This window comes from Triticum aestivum, chromosome 5D (assembly GCF_018294505.1).
Source record: "Triticum aestivum cultivar Chinese Spring chromosome 5D, IWGSC CS RefSeq v2.1, whole genome shotgun sequence".
Lineage (NCBI taxonomy): Eukaryota > Viridiplantae > Streptophyta > Magnoliopsida > Poales > Poaceae > Triticum > Triticum aestivum.
The window spans coordinates 223,161,172-223,183,449 of NC_057808.1; the positions used below are offsets into that span (position 1 = coordinate 223,161,172).

General features: G+C 45.7%; 2 protein-coding genes across 3 annotated transcripts; both read left to right on the forward strand.

Annotated features, from left to right (window-relative positions):
• Window positions 1-4,600: 4,600 nt before the first annotated feature.
• On the forward strand, window positions 4,601-11,156 carry LOC123120262 (uncharacterized; the record flags this gene model as incomplete). The annotated part of the gene is made up of 5 exons (XM_044540233.1): window positions 4,601-5,033; window positions 5,137-5,522; window positions 6,097-6,255; window positions 6,330-6,622; window positions 10,783-11,156. Coding segments are annotated over 4 exons (1,218 nt in total), but the record flags the coding sequence as incomplete, so codon positions are not given.
• Window positions 11,157-12,411: 1,255 nt separating this feature from the next.
• On the forward strand, window positions 12,412-21,928 carry LOC123120263 (DDT domain-containing protein PTM). Of its 2 annotated transcripts, none has more exons than XM_044540235.1 (10): window positions 12,412-13,868; window positions 13,982-14,653; window positions 15,569-16,832; window positions 18,346-18,643; window positions 18,738-18,862; window positions 18,952-19,412; window positions 19,544-19,572; window positions 19,685-20,323; window positions 20,415-21,456; window positions 21,523-21,928. In XM_044540235.1, exons 1-9 carry the CDS (start codon window positions 12,724-12,726, stop codon window positions 21,386-21,388), a joined length of 5,607 nt encoding a protein of 1,868 aa, XP_044396170.1. In that variant the 5' UTR covers window positions 12,412-12,723; the 3' UTR covers window positions 21,389-21,456; window positions 21,523-21,928. The 2 variants fall into 2 exon arrangements, with proteins under 2 accessions (XP_044396170.1, XP_044396169.1); XM_044540234.1 differs by having other exon boundaries at window positions 12,413-13,868; window positions 21,536-21,928.
• Window positions 21,929-22,278: the final 350 nt, after the last annotated feature.

Here is a 22,278-nt window from a genome sequence, read left to right on the forward strand (position 1 = left end):
AACAACTGGATCAACATTATAAAGTATAGTTTCTTCTTTAACTGGTACCGGTTCTTTAATTTCTTCTTTAATAGGTGGGTGATATTTAAACCACTTCTCTTTAGGGAGTTCAACATGAGCAGCAAATGATTCACAAAAGGAGGCTACTATCTTAGAGTCAAGTCCATATTTAGTGCTAAACTTTTGAAAAGCATCGGTATCCATAAAAGATTTAACACAATCATATTTAATTTTAATACCTGACTCTTTACCTTCGTCGAGTTCCCAATCTTCAGAGTTGCATTTAATTCTTTCCAAAAGATCCCACCGGAATTCAATAGTCCACTCCATAAAAGATCATTACGAGAAAGCCGAGCATAAAAATTTCTAGATAATAATTTCTCTTTAGAGCTCATGATTGGGGCATGAATATAGCATTGACTTAAGCCTCCCCCAAGCTAGAGCGATACTTTCTCCTTCACGAGGCCAAAAATTATATATATAATTCCGATCACAATGAATTAGATGCATAGGGTAAAACTTTTGGTGGAACTCCAATTTCAAACGATTCCAATTCCATGATCCAATATCATCGCATAGCCTATACCATGCCAATGCTTTTCCCTTCAAAGATAAAGGGAAAACCTTTTTCATAACTTGATCCCTGGGTAAACCTGCAAGCTTAAACAATCCACAAATTTGTTCCACATATATCAAGTGCATATCAGGATGTTCGGTTCCATCTCCTGCATAAGGATTAGCTAGCAATTGTTCTATCATACCCGAAGGAATTTCATATTCAATATTTTCAGTAGGTGCAATAGGTTGAGGGGTAACTAATTGTGGTTCCAGATGAGGCGAAGATACCCCGAACAAACCCCTCAAAGGATTGTTTTCCATAGTAACAAGTGACAATAAATTTCAGCACACTATATAAATGTTTCCTTACCAAATTCCACTTACCAAAGGCGCTTCACTCCCCGGCAACGGCGCCAGAAAATAGTCTTAATGACCCACAAGTATAGGGGATCAATTGTAGCTCTTTTCGGTTAGTAAGAGTGTCGAACCCAACGAGGAGCAGAAGGAAATGACAAGTAGTTTTCAGTAAGGTAGTGTCTGCAAGTGCTGAAATTGTAAGTAGCGGAGTAGTTTGATAGCAAGATAATTTGTAACGAGCAAGTAACGATAGTAGTAACAAAAGTGCAGCAAGGTAGCCCAATCCTTTTGAGGCAAAGGACAGGCCAAAACGGTCTCTTATGAAAAGCAAAGCGTTATTGAGGGTACACGGGAATTTCATCTAGTCACTTTCATCATATTGTTGGTTCGATTTGTGTTCGCTACTTTGATAATTTGATATGTGGGTGGACCGGTGCTTAGGTGTTGTTCTTACTTGAACAAACCTCCTACTTATGATTAACCCTACCACAAGCATCCGCAACTACGAGAAAAGTATTAAGAATAAATTCTAACCATAGTATTAAACTTTGGGATCCAATCAGTCCCTTACGAAATAGTGCATAAACTATGGTTTAAGATTCTGTCACTCTCGCAACCCACCATCTAATTGCTACTCCACAATGCATTCCCTTAGGCCCAAATATGGTGAAGTGTCATGTAGTCGACGTTCACATGACACCACTAAGGGAATCACAACATACATACTATCAAAATATCGAACACATATCAAGTTCACATGATTACTTGCAACATGATTTCTCCCGTGACCTCCAGAACAAAAGTAACTACTCACAAATGATAAACATGCTCATGATCAGAGGTTTATTAAATAGCATATTGGATCTGAACATATAATCTTCCACCAAATAAACCATATAGGAATCAACACTACTAGTCACCCACAAGCACCAATCTATAGTTTCGGTAACAAGATTGAACACAAGAGATGAACTAGGGTTTGAGATGAGATTGTGCCGTTGAAGATGTTGATGGAGATTGCCCTCCTCAAAATGGGAGAGTTGTTTGTGATGATGAGGACGATGATTTCCTCCTCCGGGAGGGAAGTTCCCCCGACGGAATCACTCCGCCAGAGGGCAAAAGTGCTCCTGCCCAAGTTCCGCCTCGAGGCGGCGGCGTTTCGTCCCGAAAGTCCTCTTCTTATTTTTTCTAGGTCAAAATGACCTATATACCAGAAGGTGGGCCGAGGAGGCCATAACCCAGCAGGGCGCGCCTGGGGGCCCTGGCGCGCCCAAGTGGGTTGTGCCCACCTGGTGGGCCCCCTCTAGTAGTTATTTGCTCCAGTAATTCTAATATATTCCATAAAAAATCTCCGTGAAGTTTCAGCTCATTTGGAGTTGTACAGAATAGGTAGCCTGACGTAGCTTTTTCAGGTCCAGATTTCCAGCTGCCGGAATTCTCCCTCTTGGTGTGTACCTTGCAAATTATGAGAGAAAAGGCATTAGAATTACTCCAAAAAGCATTATTATGGATAAAAACATTATAAATGACAGTAAGAAAACATGATGCAAAATGGACGTATCAGTGCCCATTTCGTGCTTCAAGGTGAAGAACGCTTGGTGATCGTCCACTTCTACACGATGACATCATCTCTTTCCCATGGTGATTTGGATTTTGATCCGAGGACAGATATTTCCCAATGGGAGGGGATGATGCGGAGCATCCTACGGACATCACGATGTAAAGAGTCCGTTTGGCAAGTGACACATGCCACATCTACTTCACATAATAAAGGTGAATCATCTCCTTTAAACGTGTCCATTTGTATCCTTTGAGGATGGTATACTACTTGACCCCTCTCTCATGTGCATACATAGGTGTGAGCGGAGCTACATTCATCGAGGAGAAGTCCAAGCTCAAGAGTACACATACACCTTCAACGAGGAGCATGCACGGAAGAACCCCAAGGCCACAAGGAAGAAGGAGGCAACCACCAAGAAGAAGGCTGCAGTTCCCAGATGACCCCGCGCCCACGGGCCACCCAGAAGCCTTTTGGAGGCAAAGACGCGCACCCTCGTGCACACGGGACCCCCGTGCGCACGGGCTAAGTCGCTCGCCACCTGGATACCCTGTGCGCACGGGCTCCACTTACCCCATGCACACGGGGCTGCCTGTGTGCAGCTGCGGGCTTTGCCCATGTAATGCCCATTACACCCCTGCTTACCCCTTCATCCCGTAGGGCTATATATACTTTTCCATCTCCTCCATTTAGGGATGGCTACGAATAGATCTAGACATTAGATCTTAACTCATGTATCTCCCCTTGTGGGATTTCTCTTGAGAGAGAGAGAGAAGACTCCATTGGAGTCCAAGACCTCCATTAGAGAAGGTCCTTAGGGATTCAAGACCCCCTTGAGGGAAGGATCTATGTAGATCATCAAGACTTCATCTCCTTCATAGGATTTGGGATGAACTTTACCATGTATCTTGTTTCCCTTTGGTTGTTCTTGTACCTTGTGAATCTCATGTGTTTGTGAGTCTAGTGGATGTATGATTGGACTTGTCTTGAACGTTCCTCTTGTGATTTCCCCCTCTCGTTCTTCATGTTCTTCACGTTCTTCGTGGACCCCTCTCCAATTCGTGAAAGATCTCCACTCAGGGTCTCCACCCTACAACACACATCCTCCATTTCAATATGACATCAGACCATCTTTTCGCTTGTCCTCTTTGCCGTCCTTGTCGTCGGTGGTTGTAGTACCAGTTGTCACTAACTAAGGTTGGCCAGGTCCAATAGCTGGATCGTTGATTCTCGTTCGTGTCCGGTGAGATCAAGAGCGTCGAACAAAGTTTTTTTATGATCCGGCTAATATAATAGCGAAAAGCACCGCACATAATATATGTCCGTGTTATAATGTAAATTGAGTAATTTGTGTCGGTAGACCATGAAAAATTATTCAGGTTTAAATAAAAGCAAAACAATGTTTTTAATTGGTCTAGTTTTTTTCTTTGTTGCTCGTTCGTGTCCGGTGAGATCAAGAGCGTTGAACAAAGTTTTTTTATGATCCGGCTAATATAATAAGGAAAAGCACCGCACATAATATATGTCCGTGTTATAATGTAAATTGAGTAATTTGTGTCGGTAGACCATGAAAAATTATTCAGGTTTAAATAAAAGCAAAAAATTGCTTTTAATTGGTCAAGTTTTTTTCTTTGTTGCTCTCACTTGAGAGCAAAAAGAAAACATTTTTCATTTGGAAAAAGTGAATATTTTTTAGAACACAAATATTTTGCGAAGCTGTGAACAAAGAAATTTAAACTCGGACATTAAAAAATATTTTTTTTGCCATGGATCACTATCTTACCTTTTTTTTTTGAGAAAAATCACTATCTTACCAACCACTGTAAATTGCCTTTTTTTGAGCGAACCACTGTAAATATGCCCTGTGCACTCTGGTCGGATCGCGGTCTGAAATGGGCCGCTGATATCAATCGACCCATGGGATCCAACGGCCCAACTGCAGCCCTAAACCAAGCACAACGCTAACAGAACCCAACGCCTCTCCTCCTAGGGCTCCACCAGCCGCCGGCTGTCCCGAAGTGTTCCACTCTGGCTCTGCTGCCGCCGACGGCCGGAGCAGTCCCCCAAGTCAGGATCCGACGACTCGGGGGAGCAGAAAGGAAGAAAATCCAACTGCGCGCACCCTGAACTGGGGGAGAGGACGAGGTGCCCTATGAGCGCGATTCACAATTGTCTGATGCGTGGAAGAATCAGCTTCAGATGGATCGAGGAGATGGCCTGAGCTGGGGTGGCGCACAGCGCACGGGGAACAGGTACGCAACCCTAGCAACTCCTGGTAGCGAAGGTAGGAGAGCGGAGGTGCGTGGGGGAAGCTCGGCGGAAGCCGAGCGAACAGCAAAGGCGCAAATGCAGTCCAAGATCAAACGCAGAAACACACAAGGGATCACCTACTTCGGTCTCGTATGGAAGAAAAACAAGAGCGACATGAATGCTATCAACGCGGACGATGTTATCCTTGGAAGCAAGGATGGTGTAGGTTCGTCCATGAAACCAATCTGCTGTCTCTGTCGCAAGCGATATTCCCCAGACTTGATGTACATCCGGTGTGAGAGGTGCAGAAGTAAGCTGATTCCACCTTTGACCTGCCATTTTTTAAGCAAGCAATTTTCGTTTTGCGTTATCTTACCGATCTTTTCCGCATCTTGATATTCTCCTGTATACAGATTGGTTCCATGGAGATGCCTTGAGACTTGAGGAGGCAAAGATTGATGAAGTCATATCCTATAGATGCTGCAGATGTCGGAGGAGGGCAATACCGGGATGTCCTCATTCAGATGATTATTATCATAAGAGGCCTGAACCAGAACCTGTCATCCAAGAAAGTGCAGCTAATATTCCCTCAAGTGAGGAAGCTATTGGCGCAGCAGATGAAAATACATCAAGTGCTTCATTTGGTATATTCGAACAAACTGTAGAAGATATTCATGCTGATTCCTCAGTGCACATGGAAACCTTTGTGCTGGGAAGTAATCAAGAGATGAACTTTGTGGATGGTTCTTACAATTCCGCACATCCATTCGATAAAGTAGATATTAAGCAGGCTATGAAGGTAACACTTGTTCTACCCACAATCTAAAATTGGCATGCTCAGTTTACCCAACTTAAGTTTTTTCCTCCACAGATTTCTGTAGGTTTTTTTAAACGAAAATCATTGTTTGTCAGTAGTTCACCCGTTTCTTTTTGCACGTTTCAATAGCTCATCATTGTATGGTCTCAATTGAACATAAGAAATATTTGTAGCTGTTTTATTGCCGATTGACAATTCTTGGTCTGCATATCCTATTACTTCGATGTATGCCATAATTTTAAGATTCAAGTGCAACAGTAATGAAAGGTGCTTGCAGTTCTTTAGTGCATATGGCTCTAGCCCCAATATGATCATCTATGTGTATGCGAGCAGAGTTGTTAGTATATACGGGAAATATCTAGTGCTCTAAAAGCATTTAGCCAAGTTGGAAATCACAATGTGTGTACATTCATTTATAATGTGTGTCTACTGTCTAAATTGAAATTTGAGTGCAGTTTACTGTAAAAGTGATATTTTATAACAAACACTGGACAAGAGTTCAGTTGCAGTCCTTGATATTTTATTTTTGAAAAATCTTGGTTTATCAATTATTCAGGACGCTCGGCCATATGATGCATGCTTTGCATGGTATACGCCTGGTAGTGGTACCTGCCAGCAATTGGACCCTATGGATCCTGTGGATGATGTCCCCCTGCCAGTTCCCACAGTGGAGACCAACTTTGAGAAAGACCAAACTGCCGCACTTCACAGAGCTGTATGTGTTATCTTGTCTGCGTAATTCATTCATATTGCCGTGTGATGTTTTTATCGTAAATGCACTTCTTGCAGTATGGTGGTTTTCGGGTTGTTGCTGCGGAGACTGGCTCATTATATGAGCGGATTAGACAGGGGGATTATCTCACTAATGATGAGATCATGGGGACCTTGGACAAGCTTCAGAAAATTGCTCTACACCAAATGAAGGATATTGCCAGCCATGGCGTAGTCTACTCTGAGGTCCCAACACAACCAATGCACAACGCAAGCACCTCCAACACCCGGCCATCTGATCACCAGAGTAGCCTCTAAGACTCTAGCACCAAATGTGATTGCTACAGCATCGTAATGAACTATGCTATCAAGTGAGTAAGCTTTTCTATGGTTGCCGAGAATAATGTTCAATTAATAAGTAATCCTTATCATTGAAGTAATTCCAGAACTCTAGAAACCATGAAGAATTTATTCCATTTTTCTATTTGGATTTTAGCGAACAGGCGTTTACATGAGATTAGTTAAGTAGGTTTGCCTTAGTTGTCTGCTATAAGATAGCCACTTGGAGTCAGATTTCTCTTCCTGGTAGAAAGAGTGACAATGCAGTTTTTGTTAAATAAATTATTAAAACAAGTGCACCAGTCGGTTTCACAGCAGTTGGAGCCTACTTTATCAGATCAAGTTCAAGTGCTGAACCATGAACAAATTGGTGATTTACTGCAGCCCTGTAGCCAGTTCCACTGCAGTTGGAGTCCACTACTAAATTGGGGCCAACTGCAGCGTGCAGGAGGTTGTTGTGAGGGAGACGGGGGTCATAGGCTGTGTAATTGCGTTGGGATCTACTAGTCCAGGGTTCATTGTTTGTTGTTTTAGGTGTATACTGCAGTCTATATGCCCTAGCGGTGCAGACTGTACATGCCAGGGGGGCCTCCCCCAACTTTTTTTAAGGAAAACTGCAAGCAAAGCCCTGTCAGTATTTTTTACTCAAACACGCATCTAATTTCGTGTTGTTTTGTGTTAAAGAAAACACCAAGAAGGCGCAAATTGCCTGCGCCGACAAACAAAAATACTGTACAAAAAGTACCAGCCTGTCTAAGAGGATCTCCAACCACAAATAGCTAATTTGGCCCCCTATATGTCCGCGGACAGCATGGGCTCGCCCCTCATTTGTCCGTGTCCGCAACAGCGCTCCCCATTTCCTAACCCTCAAATACATACACAAGCATGCAACGTCGATCAATACACGTACTTCGATTCCATAGCACATAGTTCATACATAGTCTGAAGATAGCATAGGGAAGTTCATCATACTCCCTCCGTCCCAAATTTACTTGTCGCAGAAATGGATGTATCTTGAACTAAAAATACGTCTAGATACATCCATTTCTATGACAAGTAATTCAGGACGGAGGGAGTACATGCCATCAGACTACCACAATAACGGCATGTTCTAATAATTCATAACTATATATAGGCTAAAGCATAAAGTAAAGTAGGACTATAGATAGGGGAAGTTCATCGATGGCCACCCTTGCCCTTGTTGTCTTTGTCGTGGAAGTAGAGGTCGAAGGTGAAGTAGGGCTAGCCACCGGTGCTGGAAGTGTTGGAGGCGGTACCGGACATGTTCTTGTCCGATTACGGGGGCCGGTCGGCGAGGGCACAAACGGCTTGGGTTTGCTCCTTCGTGAGGGCATGGGCGGCACATGCTTGTTGCTTCGCGAGGATCTGGGCACGGGCTTCCTCCGCGCCCTTGTTCTCTGCGGCACGGCACGACTCCTCAATGCCCTCTCCACGAGGGCCTCAATGCCCTCTCCATGAGGGTTTTGGCGTTGATCCAGCGGTGGTGGCGCGCTTCCGACTCTTTGGAGGCCAGGGACCGCTGCTTGACGGCACGGACGACCGGATCCTCCTCGGATCCGGAGGGCACCGGTACCGCAGCGGACAAGCAGAAGCCGCGGCGTGCCTTCGCCTTCTCACGGTGGGCACACTGTGTCTCGACCTCGGAGGAACCACCGCAGCTATCGCATCCGCGACCCTGCGCATTGTTGTTGTTGGCCTCAGACTTCGAGGCCGACGTCGGCACAGGGACAAGCGCCCTCGGCTGGGGTTGCGACGATAGAGCGGACACACGACGCTGCAAGCTTCTGCTGGATGCGGTGCCGCTGTTGGATCCGCATCTGGGCAGCTGTGACGGTGGAGCTCGGGTCTCGACCCTGGACTGGTAGAGCGCGAACCGGACAGCTATCTCCTGCTCGTCCGAGTAGGCACTGAGCTCCTAGTCGATGCCATCATCGGATCTGGACCTGGCGGACTCAGATCCGTTGCTCGCCATACCGGAGATGACCAGAGAGGAGCGAGGCCGAGCGGAAGCAGAGTGGACTGTTCAAAATGGCTAGGATTGCGTCCAGGGCGCTAAAGCGTGCTGATAATGTCAAGAGAGGTCAGGGTAGACCGAACTTGACATGGGAGGAGTCTGTAAGAGAGATCTGAAGGACTGGAGTATCACCAGAAAACTAGCCATGGATAGGGGTGCGTGGAAGCTTGCTATCCATGTGCCAGAACCATGAGTTGGTTCCCAACTTGTTTGGGACTGCAAGGCTTTGTTGTTGTTGTGTTGCGTCCAGGGTGTGGATTGGGCTGGATTTTGTGCTGTCAGGATGGGCCGGCCTGACTAGGCGGACGCGTCCGGGCGGCCCCACATATGAGCTGGGTTTGAGGGGGGCGGAACAGCGGGGACATTTGGGCTAGGTATTTTGGGGGGGGGGGGGGGTCTGCCCGGACATACGGGGTGGAATAGGGGGTCCTGTTGCTTACTGTCATGGGAAGGGGTGCCATGTCAGCTTCCTGCACTCCTGAAGTTGTCATTTGCCATATGAGTGAGCAGCTGCAGCCCTAGATCTCTGAATACTGCACCAGACATGGCGCGCAAACGAGCACCCTGTGAGCAGAGGGGAAATGGTTTCAGGCTCCTGTTCACAGAGAGGGCATGCCCGCCAGGTGACCCATTCCAACATCTGTTCTTCGCTGCAAACCAACTGAAATCTTGCATTTCAAAGGAGCCCAGCAATGCTAATTTTGCCGCCAGAGGGGAGCTTCAGTCCGGCCATCAAAGAAAGCATTCCAGGCAGAGTTGGTGGAGTATAACCAGTTCGGCATCAGATAAAGGTATCCTCAATCTTTGGAGCGAGTTGAACGCTCCCAACAAGCTCCCTAGGTGCAAGTACTCCATGATTCCTCATGTCACAAACCCAGCGATCATCCGCTAGATCATCTGCAACTGGTCTGCTGCGCACTCCGTGCTTGCTGACTGCTGCCACCACCTCCGGAGCTAAGTCAGCAATTGATTGACGGTCGATCAAACCATCTAACCAGAACTTGGTGCCTTTTGCAATTCCCTAGAATGACCTTTTTTTTTGGCATGAAACATCACTGTGGCGTTCCTGTCGTAGTTGAGTTTGAACTGAGCCATGGGCCTGTCGAGGCTGGTGCCGCCGCAGCCATGGCCACCTTAGGCACCGCGCCCACCTCATCTTTTGCAGGTTCTTCACCCCAATGCCTCTGTACTCAGTCTGTTGGCACCATGCACGACACACAGGACTCTTGACTCCTTTTCGAAAAGAAGCTGCTCTTCTTTTTTATCTATCGCCTCACACTAACCATCTGGGCACATCCACTGCCAGCAGGTTATGAATTGGAGCAGCTGATGTGACTGTTCAACTAGCACCAGTTTACCGCCCTTTATCATCACACCTAGCTGTCCGTCAATCTTGTCCAGAATCTGTTGAAAGCCCTGATAGTCTTAAACCCAAATTCGCATCCATACGGACTCGAACCCGGATGGTGAGATCATACATCTGCTCTTGTGCACTTTTTTGAGAGAAAATCACATCTGGACTTGGGAAAGATGGGGGTAGAATGATCTTTCTGTGCTCTTAACTGATGGATATGCTTACAATCCCTAAAACAAAATCGGTTCTCACGGAAGAATTGCAATGCAATAAATTCTGTTGGCATAATGAAGAATGAGGTTGCACTTAGTGGCGAAAACAAAACTGCATTTCATATTTTACTAATTTCTCTGTGCCGCTAAAAGGTTGCTGCTTATAAGATTTTATTATCTGAGGAACTTAGTGAACACAATATTTTATTCCAATCTGTTCGTACATTGTAATTATGAACAGAAGCAATGTTTCTCTTGGTTTACATACATGGTTATTGATGCCTATACAATAGGAATGTGATAATTCAGAAAGGTTCACTTGACAATCGATACTGAAAACCACAATGTAGTCCATAGAACATCAACTCGCCCTATTTTGTGGAGTAAATCTATGCTGCTTTAGGTTCAAATATGTTTTTACCCTATCAACATGCCCTTTTTATATATTGGTTTTTGTCCGTGTTATCAGATTGCATGTGATCAAGGCATTGTAATTTGGACTCCAGCAAGATTCACCTCAACAGTATGATATTTTTTTCTCGAAGCGGATCAACAGTATGATTTAAGCAATTTGTCTGCATTCTTTTTTAGGTGATCTCTCATCAATGCGGCTTGCTCCTTGGGGTTATACTTGAAGCAACAAAGCTGGTTTTTGTGATGATGCTGTTAAGGAACATTTCTCATACTGACGCTGCATAACCCATACTAGCAGCCCATGCCAATATACCCCGTTTTGAGTTCTGTCACCGATGTCTAATTATCTTGGAAGTTCCTGGCTGTACCGTGTTGCTGCTGCATGTGGCGCTGTCACCACTTACCAGCATTTAAGGAGTATATCTTTTTGTTTCTTGCAAAAAAGTTAAGGAGTTTATTTTTCTTTTTGAAAAAATTTAAGGAGTACATTTTTGGCCTTTATGACCATGATTGCTGCAAGCTGGCATGCTCTGTGGACCGTTCTTGAGTTATATACATGTTCTGGGTCGTCTTACTAGGCATGTACGTTGCGCATTCTGGCAAAAGTTGTTTTGCTCGTGGAAATACACCGTGTACCCCAAAATACCTGAGATTGTTTGTTTATATGTACAAACAAATTTCAAGAAACCAAGCCATGTGAAATAAACGACCAGCCTCTTGCTGTGAGACAGACTGGTAAAAGTACTTATGACCTAAAGAGGCATGTCCCGAATAGGAAACGATTTGCACCAGCAGGCTAGCACTAGATTGATCTGTACGAGGAATGATGGGTCGAATAGTGCCAACCCATTCATGGTGACTTTTTTTGTACTACAAAATTCTGCATCAGTTGATAAGAGTCGGGCGTGAATTCTTTTCGATTGTATTGCGCCGATGCGAAGTTTCGGATCAACCCTTTATGAACAGTGCGCGTGATAACGCGGCGTGTACAACAAACATGTTGCTGGTACGCGATAAGCAAAGCAGCTGAGAGCAGAGCACTGGCCCAAGCAGAATTGCAACTAGGCGTGTGTGCGTGTGTGTGTGGCAGTCGCTGGCACGCCACGACCAGTCTACCCGTAAAAACCTGGAGGAGCAGGTCAAGCCCGGTGCTTGGCGCGCGCCAACCGTTGGCCCGGCCTCCCCCTAGCCCTACTACCTCTACCCCGAGCGAGCAGTGCACCACCCCCTCCTCCCCTGACACCCACGGCGACTCCCTCCACCGTTTTGAATTTGAAAAAAGTGCAGCGCCACCCCGCCTCCATCCTGCTCGCTCGCGTCGCCGGGGCAACGAGATCGAGCGGCCGTCCGTCGTACCACTGCCGCTGCCCTCCCGCTTGCCCGGTTGAGCCGAGCCAGGCGGGCTGGACGGACACGACGAGGGGACCTGCCACGCACGCGGTTCCCCCTACCCGTCCATCCGCACCGGGTCGCGCCCGCCATCCGCCCGCACCACGTGAGCTGGCCCCGCCCCTCACTCCCACCGCCCGCGTGGCCCCACCTCGCGTCACGTGGATCCGGCTCCAGCAGCGCGAGTAACCCGACCCGCACAAGGCGACACGGACCGGAGTGACGCGACGCGAGCCCGAGTGCGGCCTTGCCCTTGCCTTCCCCTCCTCGTGCTCGCTCGCCTCGCCTCGCCTGTGCAGTTCTCGCTCTCCCTTTCCTTTTCCTCAACCCCTTCCCTTCCCTGCCCTGCCCTCCTCGCCCATTCCTCATCTGCTCCTCGCCTCCACCCCACCACCTCCTCCTCCTCGCTCCCGCCGCCCCCACCCCCGCCCCCGTCCCCCCCGCCGCCGCCGCGCAGCCCTGCGAATCCCCGCCGCCGATCGACTCCCGACCGCCCGATTCCCCGCTGTTCCTCGCTCCGGGCCTTGGGCTGTCACGCCGCCGCCAGCGCGTCGCGAGGTTCAGCGGACTCTCCAGATTCGCATCTAACCACACCCGGCCACTCCGTGAGCCCGCCCCTCCGGGAATTCTGCCGGAATCTCGCCCGGGGAGCTCGCGATTCGCGGCGCGGATGCTTGTCTAGGCAGGCGCCGCGCCACTCGGTTCGCTAGGGTTTTCGCGTCCGATGCTATGGACCCCGCGGCGGCTCAGCCCCGGGAAGCTGCTGATCGGACGCCTGCCGAGGACCCTCCCGCCGTCGCCACGTCCGCGGCGCCACTTGCTGACGAGGTGATGGAAGAGATCGCGGAGGCCAGCGCGGCGGCGGGACTGGGAGAAGAAGAACCCCCTGCTGCGGCGCCCGTGGCCGTCACGAGTGAGCCCAAGGCGGAGGAGACGGCTGGAGGCACCACAACGGAGCAACAGAGTATCGTCTTGGCCTTGGTGAGTGGGGGGAAGATGGATGCGGACGATTGCTGCACGGGGGACGCAGATCATGCTGCGGCCCCTGTGGCGAGCGAAACGAAGACTGTGGTAGATGACATCACCATTCAGGAGCAAGAGCATGCTCTGGCAACTGAGGTGAAGATGGAGGAAGAGGATCAACAGCCCACCCAACCTGCTGCTGCCCGTCAGGTGAAAGAGGAGGAGGGGGAATGCTTGGTGGGCCGCTACATCAGCCAGACTGCTGATGATGGTACAAGGATTCGTCTTGGGAAGGTTGCATCATACGACACCAGCATTGGGACCTACAGCGTGGTGTTTGAGGATGGACAGAGTGAGGAGCTGGGGCATCCTCAGCTCCAGGAGTTACTCATGACTGAGGAAAATGGTGCATCTGGCATGAAAGTTAGCTGCAGGAAGAGGAAGCTGGACCTGGTCGTTTCATCAGGGACCGCCACGGTGCTCAATGGTCCGCCAACTACTAGACAGAAGGTTGATGCATGTCAAATGCCTGATGCATCCCAGCAAAGTGGATCTGGCTCAGATGTATCAGAGGATGTGGAATCTTCCAGCAATTCATCAGATTCTACTAAAGAATTGGCAATCGTAACGTGCCTGCCAGTTCAGGGCCCAGAGTTGCCTCCGTCATCAGGCGATATTGATGTGCCGGGGGAGTCCATAAGTCACCTCTTTTCTGTTTATAACTTCCTCCGTTCATTCAGTGTGCAGCTGTTCCTCAGTCCATTTGGCATGGATGATTTTGTTGCATCCATTAATTGCTCTGTGCAGAGTACATTGTTCGATGCTGTACATGTCTCGCTGCTGCGGGCGCTGAGGCGGCAGCTTGAGACTAAATCCTCTGAAGGATCAGAGCTTGCTTCAAATTGCTTGAAGTATGTAACCTATCAACCCTCCATTTGGTGGAATCATTATCATTTTAGTGAATCTTGTGTCCTTTTACTTCAATACTGATTTTTTTCTGTCAATTTTTCTCAAATATTTGCAGGTATCTAGATTGGTCATTGCTAGATGCACTGACTTGGCCAACTTTGTTACTGGAGTACCTCTATGTAATGGGTTGCATCAAGAGTCTAGGGGGGAAGAGTTTTGCTCGAAGCCTCTTGGCCCTTGAATATTATAAGCTTCCTGTTACCATGAAGCTTAGGGTCCTCCAAATACTCTGCGATCATGCCATTGATTCTGAAGAACTCAAAACTGAACTGGAGGCACGGGAGGCCTATAATGAGGAACTGGAATATGAGATGGATTCCAGTAATTTCTCAGAGGCTGGATCACGAGTAGTCCTGACTAGGCCCTCAAGGGTTTCTGCTTGCAAAAAGATTGAAGATTCCCAGAATCTGGAAGCTGCTCCAAATGTAACAAGTCCAGAAGCTGTTGTAGCAAATGCATCCCTGGATGGCAACAGTGACGATTGCCGAATATGTGGAATGGATGGGACTCTTGTATGCTGTGATGGCTGCCCATGGGCATATCACTCAAGATGTATTGGTCTGAACAAAGCATTTCTGCCCCAGGGACTTTGGTTCTGTCCAGAATGTGTGGTTAACAAGCTTGGGCCAACATCTTCAAGGATAGAGCGTGGGGCAAGAGGAGCTCAAATGTTTGGCATTGACATGTGTGAGAGACTCTTCCTGGGATCCTGCAACTATCTGCTTGTGTAAGTTCTTGCATCTCAATCCTGCATTATTTGGTGTTTACCAGCGATCCAAGAAATAGAGCGATTATCTTAATTAGCTGTCATTTAGAACTCGTTGGTTGTTTCCATTTCTTTGGATGTCAGGCTTGCTCTTTGCGCTTGTTGGGTTCGACGAAGCAGTTTTTTTTTCCTTGTAAAGCTCGGGCCATTCTTTTGGAAAAGGTGTTTTTTTTTACATATTTTCTGCCACATGTGGAGGCCCCCCTATGGACTCCACTACTTTCCCAACATTGTGGATCATCGAGGCGCCAGATTTCCCTCTGCGGCCCACGAACCCGGAGGGCTTTTTCATAGACATAGAAGGTGGTTCTACTTGTGAGAGTTCTTTCGGTGGAGGGGAACCTTCTACTAGAAACCCTTCCCCGTCCCTACGTTGCTAGTTGGTAGTCATAGAGCAATGGAATCTCTGGGGCACATTTTCTCATTCACTCTGCATAGCCAGTCCTACATCGATAAATGCTGCTATTAATGTTGAATTTTACAGTACATGTTTCCTTTTTTTTGGGGGAGGGGGGGGGGGGTCTGAAATAAGGGCAAACATGTGAGCTGTATAAGGTTAGGTGGAACTTAATTAATGTAGGGAAAACCATATTCTATTGGACCTGATAACCACAGTTATGAATTTAAGGACAGCAAGTCTTCTACTATCATATGCCCTTCCTAATCTCATGTAGTTCAGCCATTTGTTTCGTCTTTCCCCTTTGTCAATTCTGCTTTTGCACCTGTTCACAGCTGACTCTTGATCCGTATTTTTTTTAGTGCGTAGCCGTAGTTTGAGTGCTGCCCCATAAATACCAGCCTTTTTCTCCGGCCTGTACCTGGAAATATATTTCTGTCCTAAATTTTCTTTAATGGTAATTCTGTCAAATAATGCAGGACTGAAACATCTTCGAATGCAGAGTCTTATGCAAGTTATTACAATCAGTATGATGTTGTCAAGGTCATCCAAGTACTTGCCCTTTCAGATGCATATACAGCTATATGTAGGAGAATAACAGAGTACTGGCCCCACCTGCTAGATGTATTTCAGAACGAGAGGTCAAAAATAGGTAAAAATACTGATGCAAGCTATGCTCTACAATGCAATACGTTGCTGAGTGCTACTCCAAATGAAGCAGTAGATGGAAGTGTCCGTTCAATCTTAAAAGATGGTGGTGAGAGTAAAACAGCAGTATTTTCTGAAGTAGATGTGCAGCACAAATTTGTGGCTAATCAATTTACAGTGTGCTCTGGCGATCAACTGGAGGAACAAAACATGGTGACTAGTGTAGATGGTACTGAGAACAACAACCTACAAACTTCTTTAGCTCAGAATGACGTACATACTACACCAATCAATGGAGCTTTTGGATCCTCGGGGTTATCCTCAGTTTCTCATCAGAATGGCTCCATGGTAGCTGGTTTGTCTAACATAACACATGCACAGCCAGCATATCCGTTAATTCGTGCAGACTTGTCCACCTCCTTTTCAGGGATGAAAGATAATGCCATGTCCAGAGAAGATATTGGGAGCGCCATTTCTGTGAAGGCAGACTCATCTTCTGCATCTCAAAATAAACATCCCTTTGGAAACGTGATTGGTGGCAAGGCAGCTAAATTGTCATCATTTAAACCTCAGGCTTACATGAATCTTTACAATCATGGCAATATCGCAGCATCTGCTGCCGCTAATCTAGCTGTTCTTACATCAGATGAAGGAAAAGTTGCAGCATCTCAAGTCATCACAAATCCAAGGAAGAAAATGGCTGCTGACTGCGCTCTACAAGTGAAAGCATTTTCCTCAGCAGCTGCTCAATTTGTTTGGCCATGTACCGAAAAGAAGGTTATGGAAGTCCCAAGAGATAGATGTGGCTGGTGCCTTGCCTGTAAAAGTTCGGCAATTGGAAATAAAAAGGCTTGTTTTCTTAATTTAGCCACTGCAAATGCTTCCAAAGGATCTGCTCGCATTTTTAGTGCCATGCATGTAATCAAAGGTTCCGAGAGCCATTTCCCCAGCATCGTTGCTTATCTGACCAACATGGAGGAGAGTTTACGTGGCCTTTTAGTTGGTTCCCTACAAGACATGCAGCAGAGACAACGATGGCATAAACAGCTACAAGAAGCTTCCAACTGCAGAACTATAATACCCCTCTTGCTTGAAGTGAGTTCTAGGATTCAAACTAATTTTTAAGTATCCTTGATACTTGTCAGTAATACTTTGAAGAACAGAATTGTTGGTTTACCACTTTACTTGTGCGTATTTAGGGACACACTAGTTAATAGTCACGTCATCACGTGGAATCTAGTGTTACTTTCCAGCAAAAAAATAAATATCTAGTGTTACAAAATCAGGAAACATAGTTAATGCAGCATTTAGTCTCTGCGTGTTTCAATCGTGTCTTCATTACAGACGTATTTTCTGGGGAAGGGACCAACTCTGAATTGCAGCCCTTGACCCACCTTGACCCAATGAAGGGATGGTCAAGACCTCACAGCTTTCAAATACACAATAAGGCTGGTCATAGTGGGAGTAACTTAGCTAGTAACATAACGCACCCCAAGGCAAGTTTGCTTATGTGGCAAGTAGTTAATGAGGAGAGAGGTTTTTTTGGTAAATAATATGTTACTGTAACATAACACACCCCAATGCAAATGAGTCTACATCTAAGTAAATGAAGGCTTGCATGATAGAAACATAGACTAGTAACATATGCATGTTACTAGTCTAAGTTACTTCCCACTATGACCAGCCTGAGATCACTGAGCCTTCAAATACCCCACCACCTCGCAGCTACAGTGATCCCAAGCAATTCCGCGTTCACTGGCGAGGCACACAACCACCTCTCTAAACCTTAATAACAACCGGGCGGAGGATTTCAACATGCCATATACACCTCGGTCTCCTGTAATAATGCCACGAGAACTGATCTCGTATTCTTTTTCTTGGGTCGGTCGAGATCCACCACACAAAATCTTTCCATATATAGCTTGAATTTGAACTCATACCTTATACGAGTATTTATTGATTTTCTTCAATTGTTTGAGATTGCAGAAATTGCATGGATAACTCGATAATATATTTAGATGGAGTCTGCCTCTCCTTCTATTTTTGTATTTCTAGTTGGATTCAAGGGTTAAGATACTGTACTTTCTGCAACTTTACTAAGTTTTGGTGCATCCTAAAGAAAAATATGGTTATGGGAGCTAGTCTTGAAGAAAGGACATGAACAAGTGTGGTAATCAATAGCAGATTTGGGGGAGGGTTTCTGCAATGGTAGCAAATAGAGGCGATATACAGGGGTAACATAACTAGGCATATTTCTAGAAACAGAGTAACTCAATCTAAAAGGTATATTCCAATAAAAGCTGATATGAATATGTTATTATATGACGCAACTACGCAAGTAAAGAGCAGAAAAGTGTGGGTGGCAATTTTGTGAAGCGCTTCATGGAAAGGTCTTTATTAGGCAAAATAAAATAATATGGAAAATATAATGGCATATTTAGTGCTGTTACATTCGTGCTAGTATCACTTGCTTCTGTGCATCAAGTTGGGTACACAATAATAGCCGTAACATAATGTTGAGAGCCCTGCAGAAATTATTGCATTAAATAGCAGTGGAAAACAAAATATATTTGTTATCTAATAAAAAGTTGCTACATTTCGTGTGCAGTTGGAGAGCAATATTCGTGGGATAGCATTTTCTGCAAGCTGGTTGAAGCTAATGGATGATTGGCCTGTGAAATCTCCTGGTGTATCTGCTGGACCATCCCGTTCTGCAGCATACCAAAAACGTGGAACTGGTGGAAGGCGGGGCAGAAAACGTTTGTTGGCATCTGAATCTTCTACTGTTACTGATGATGACAAGAGCTGGAAAGAGGTAAATTGGTGGAATGGAGGAAATATTTCTAAATGTATTTTGCAGAAGGGGGTTCTTCCAAGTTCGGCCGTAAGAAAAGCTGCTCGTCAAGGTACTGCTCATCTTTGGCTATTGTTATGACTATCATTCCATCCTCTGTTTGCATTGAGGGTAAGAATAAATTGACATGTTATGTTGCTCAATAGGTGGTAAAAGAAAGATAGCAGGTCTATCTTATCATGAAACTTCCAATTTTCCAAGACGAACTCGACAATTTGGTTGGCGAGCATGTGTTGGGTTAAGCCATAATTCATCTCAACTTGCTCTGCAGGTTAGCATCTTGAACATGATTCCTAATGTTTAAAAGAGTTACTCTGACTTAAATTAACAATGTTCCTAATATATATATATCTATCTCAGGTTAGATACCTTGACGCTCATATAAAATGGAAGGAATTCATCCCTCCAGACCAAATTCCTTCAGATGGAAAAAGTTCTGATGCTGACCATTCTGCTTTCAGAAACGCAGTGGTTTGTGATAAAAAAGTAGTCGATGGTAACATAAGATATGCACTGAAGTTTTCAAACCAGAAGCATCTTCCTGTGCGTGTAACCAAGAATATCTTGGAAGCAGAAGATAATCAGGATGAGAATGGCAAATTGTGGTTTTCTGAAATCCATGTCCCACTGTATTTAGTAAGGGATTTTGAGCAGAAAGCTGGGGTTAGCTCCTCGCCTAGTCCAGGAATCATATTCTCTAACAGTTTCACAAATTTCTACCAAAGACGAGTAAAGGCAACCATCGGAGATATCTTTTTCTATCTCTTTCACAAGGGAGATGTATATCCCTGCTCCTCATGTGAGAAGGATGTGGCCTTCAGGTGTCCTCTTCTTCACATCTCTGTTGCGCTCATTCAATTATTCTTTTCTTGTCACTGCAAAAAAAAATTCTTGTATAGCAACCGATTTTCTTCACTTCTCATATGTGTTTTGTTGGATGAATCATATGTAGGGATGCCGTAAAGTGTACCTCTTGTCAAGGTATGTACCAGTTTATTGGCATGTTCTTAAAGTTGTTTCCCCCCCCCCCTGCGTAACCCTCAATGTAGCGGTCAAACAAGATCACATATTGATAACCATGAATATTTTGCAGGCAATTGCCATAAAGAGTGCACTTCAGGATCTGTTGGCAGCAAAGGAGGCAATACTGCTCCGAATTTGATGTGCAAGTTATGCTTTCAGAAGCGTAATCTCACCCAGACCAAGACAAATGCAAATTCTGCCTTGTCTCAACAAAAGAGTAATGGCCAACTGCCAGTGACTGCTCCCAAAATAATCTTCACGGTTCGTTCTGCCCATTCTTCTGAACCAGCCATGAATGTCGCGGCTAAGGTTGAAGCTCAGCCAGTTGCAAAGGTGGAAACTCAGCCAACGAAGGTGGAAACCCAGACAGTCATGAAGGTGGAAACCCAGCCAATACCAAAGGCAGAATCTGGACCTATTACAAATGTGGCGACTCAAAATATTGCAGGGGTGCAGGTTCAGCCTAAGGCTAAAACTAAAAAGCCGAAGACAGAAAAGCCAAAAAAACCTAAAAAAGTTCAGGTTATCACATACTTTGGTCTTGTTTGGAGGAAACATAAGAATGACATTGGTGGAGAAGATTTCAGGGCCAATGATGTAATCCTAAAAAGCAAGGATGGTATAGGTTCTTCAATAAAACCAGCTTGCTGTCTCTGTAACAAACCTTATAGTCCAGATTTCATGTATGTCCGCTGTGAGAGGTGCCAAAGTAAGTATGTTTCTCATTATTGTTGCTTAAAGATACATGTTTTGCGTTATCTTTTATTTTCTTAAACATCTTGGTATCCTCCTGCATACAGAGTGGTTTCATGGTGATGCCTTGCAGCTTGAGGAAGAAAGAATAACTGAAGTGGTTCAGTACCGATGCTGTAGATGCCGAAGGAGAGCCATACCACAATGTCCTCATTCAGATGATTATAGGGAGCCTGAACCAGAAGTCAGTGAACAAACAGCTACTGTGTCATCACAATCAACTATGCTCTCTGGTGAGGAGACTTTTGCTGTAGCAGTTCAAGATCCACTGCTTGCTTCATATGGAATAGTTGAACCGATTGGGGAGGAGTCAATGAATGCTGATTTGTCAATGAACATGGGAAGCCTTATGCCAGGAAGCAATCAGAAGTTGTCCATAAGAAGGGCACAAGTTAAGAATTCTGAATACCTTGATCAAGCTGGAACATCAGTGAATGGGTATTATGTTCAGAACCAAACTCCAGGGGATGCAAACATTAATTTCAGTCATATGAATGAATTTTCCATGTCAGAGGCTGATGGTGTGGATGCTTCGGAGCTATTAGGGTGGGATTTTACCCAAGGAAACGGATATGCTGCTGGTCCTGATCAGGGCACTAATTCCCAGTGGAATGACACTAGCGGGGGCAGCATTGTGGCTGAGGAATATGAACCACAGACCTATTTCTCATTCACAGAGTTGCTCGAAGCTGATGATACACAGTTCGATAACACATTCGGGATGTCTACTGGTCTGCAAGATGATGGTAACTTTGCAGGAAGCTTTGATCAGCAGGGGGCTAGTTTTGATGAATTTACTTTCATGGTAGAAGAAGAGTCTTCAAATATGCACTTCCCAGCAAATGATCCATCCATTGACGAGTTAGTGTGCCACAAGTGCAAGGATCCTCAACAACCACCTGATCTCAAATGTTCTTCCTGTGGCCTGCGTGTACACCATCAGTGCTCACCTTGGCAGGAAAGTGGACAGCCTGGTGACAGTGCCAATTGGAGGTGTGGTACTTGTCGGGAGTGGCAATGATGAGCTTTCAACTTCATTACATTGGTTACCCGAGTGCCCGGAGCGAATGCTGCCGATTGTTATGGCAGGTAAGCTTCCATTTGATGACTCGCATTATTGCTGCAAACAAGAATTGGGTTTACCGTGTTGATCAGTCTTTCTGTTTAGGTGGAATGTATATCCCATGAAGGGTGCTGGGGAATATCAATGGAATTTTTTTCAGTCTAGCTGTTGGTATGCGGTGATGGCGATCCTGTGGAACTGAAGTCGGCGTTGGTTACTGGACATACTCTTAATCATCAGAAAGCTAGACTAGTTATACCGTCTGTGCGAAGTTGACATTGTACATACTAAAGGATGGGTCTCCGGTGGCCGTTTTCCATTCTTTAGGTGGTTTATTTAGGGGGAGAGTTATAGAACTAGTGCTGTTAGCAGCAGGTCATATGGGACTAGAAAGCCAGGTTCCTTTCGGTGTGTCCTCTTGCATTCTCTCTGTTCTTCCGTTTACCAGATAGAAGTGCCTCTTTCACTCTTCGTTAGAGTGGCTGTTGTTATCCTTGATATCTTGTCTGCCATGTTAAAATGCTTACTCATCTCCATGCCTCTTGCGCTTGCTCGTGCGAACGTGCGGCAGAAGAGGAAAGTGGAGAAGTGGGGCATTTAGTGTGTGCTATTGACTTGGGAAATCGCTATCCGTTGTGACTTGTGACTATGCCTAGTTTTCCCCCATCAAGTTTGATTTTTTCCCCATGTTTGCCACGTAGTGTGACTATGCCTAGCCAAAGTGACTCTTTCTACGTTTACAAAATACCATTACGAAATGCCCTGCAACTCCACTTGGGGCCTACAAAAAAAATATGATTGAGAAAACTCAAGAACTCCACGTGCATGAATAAGAAAAGAAAAGAAGT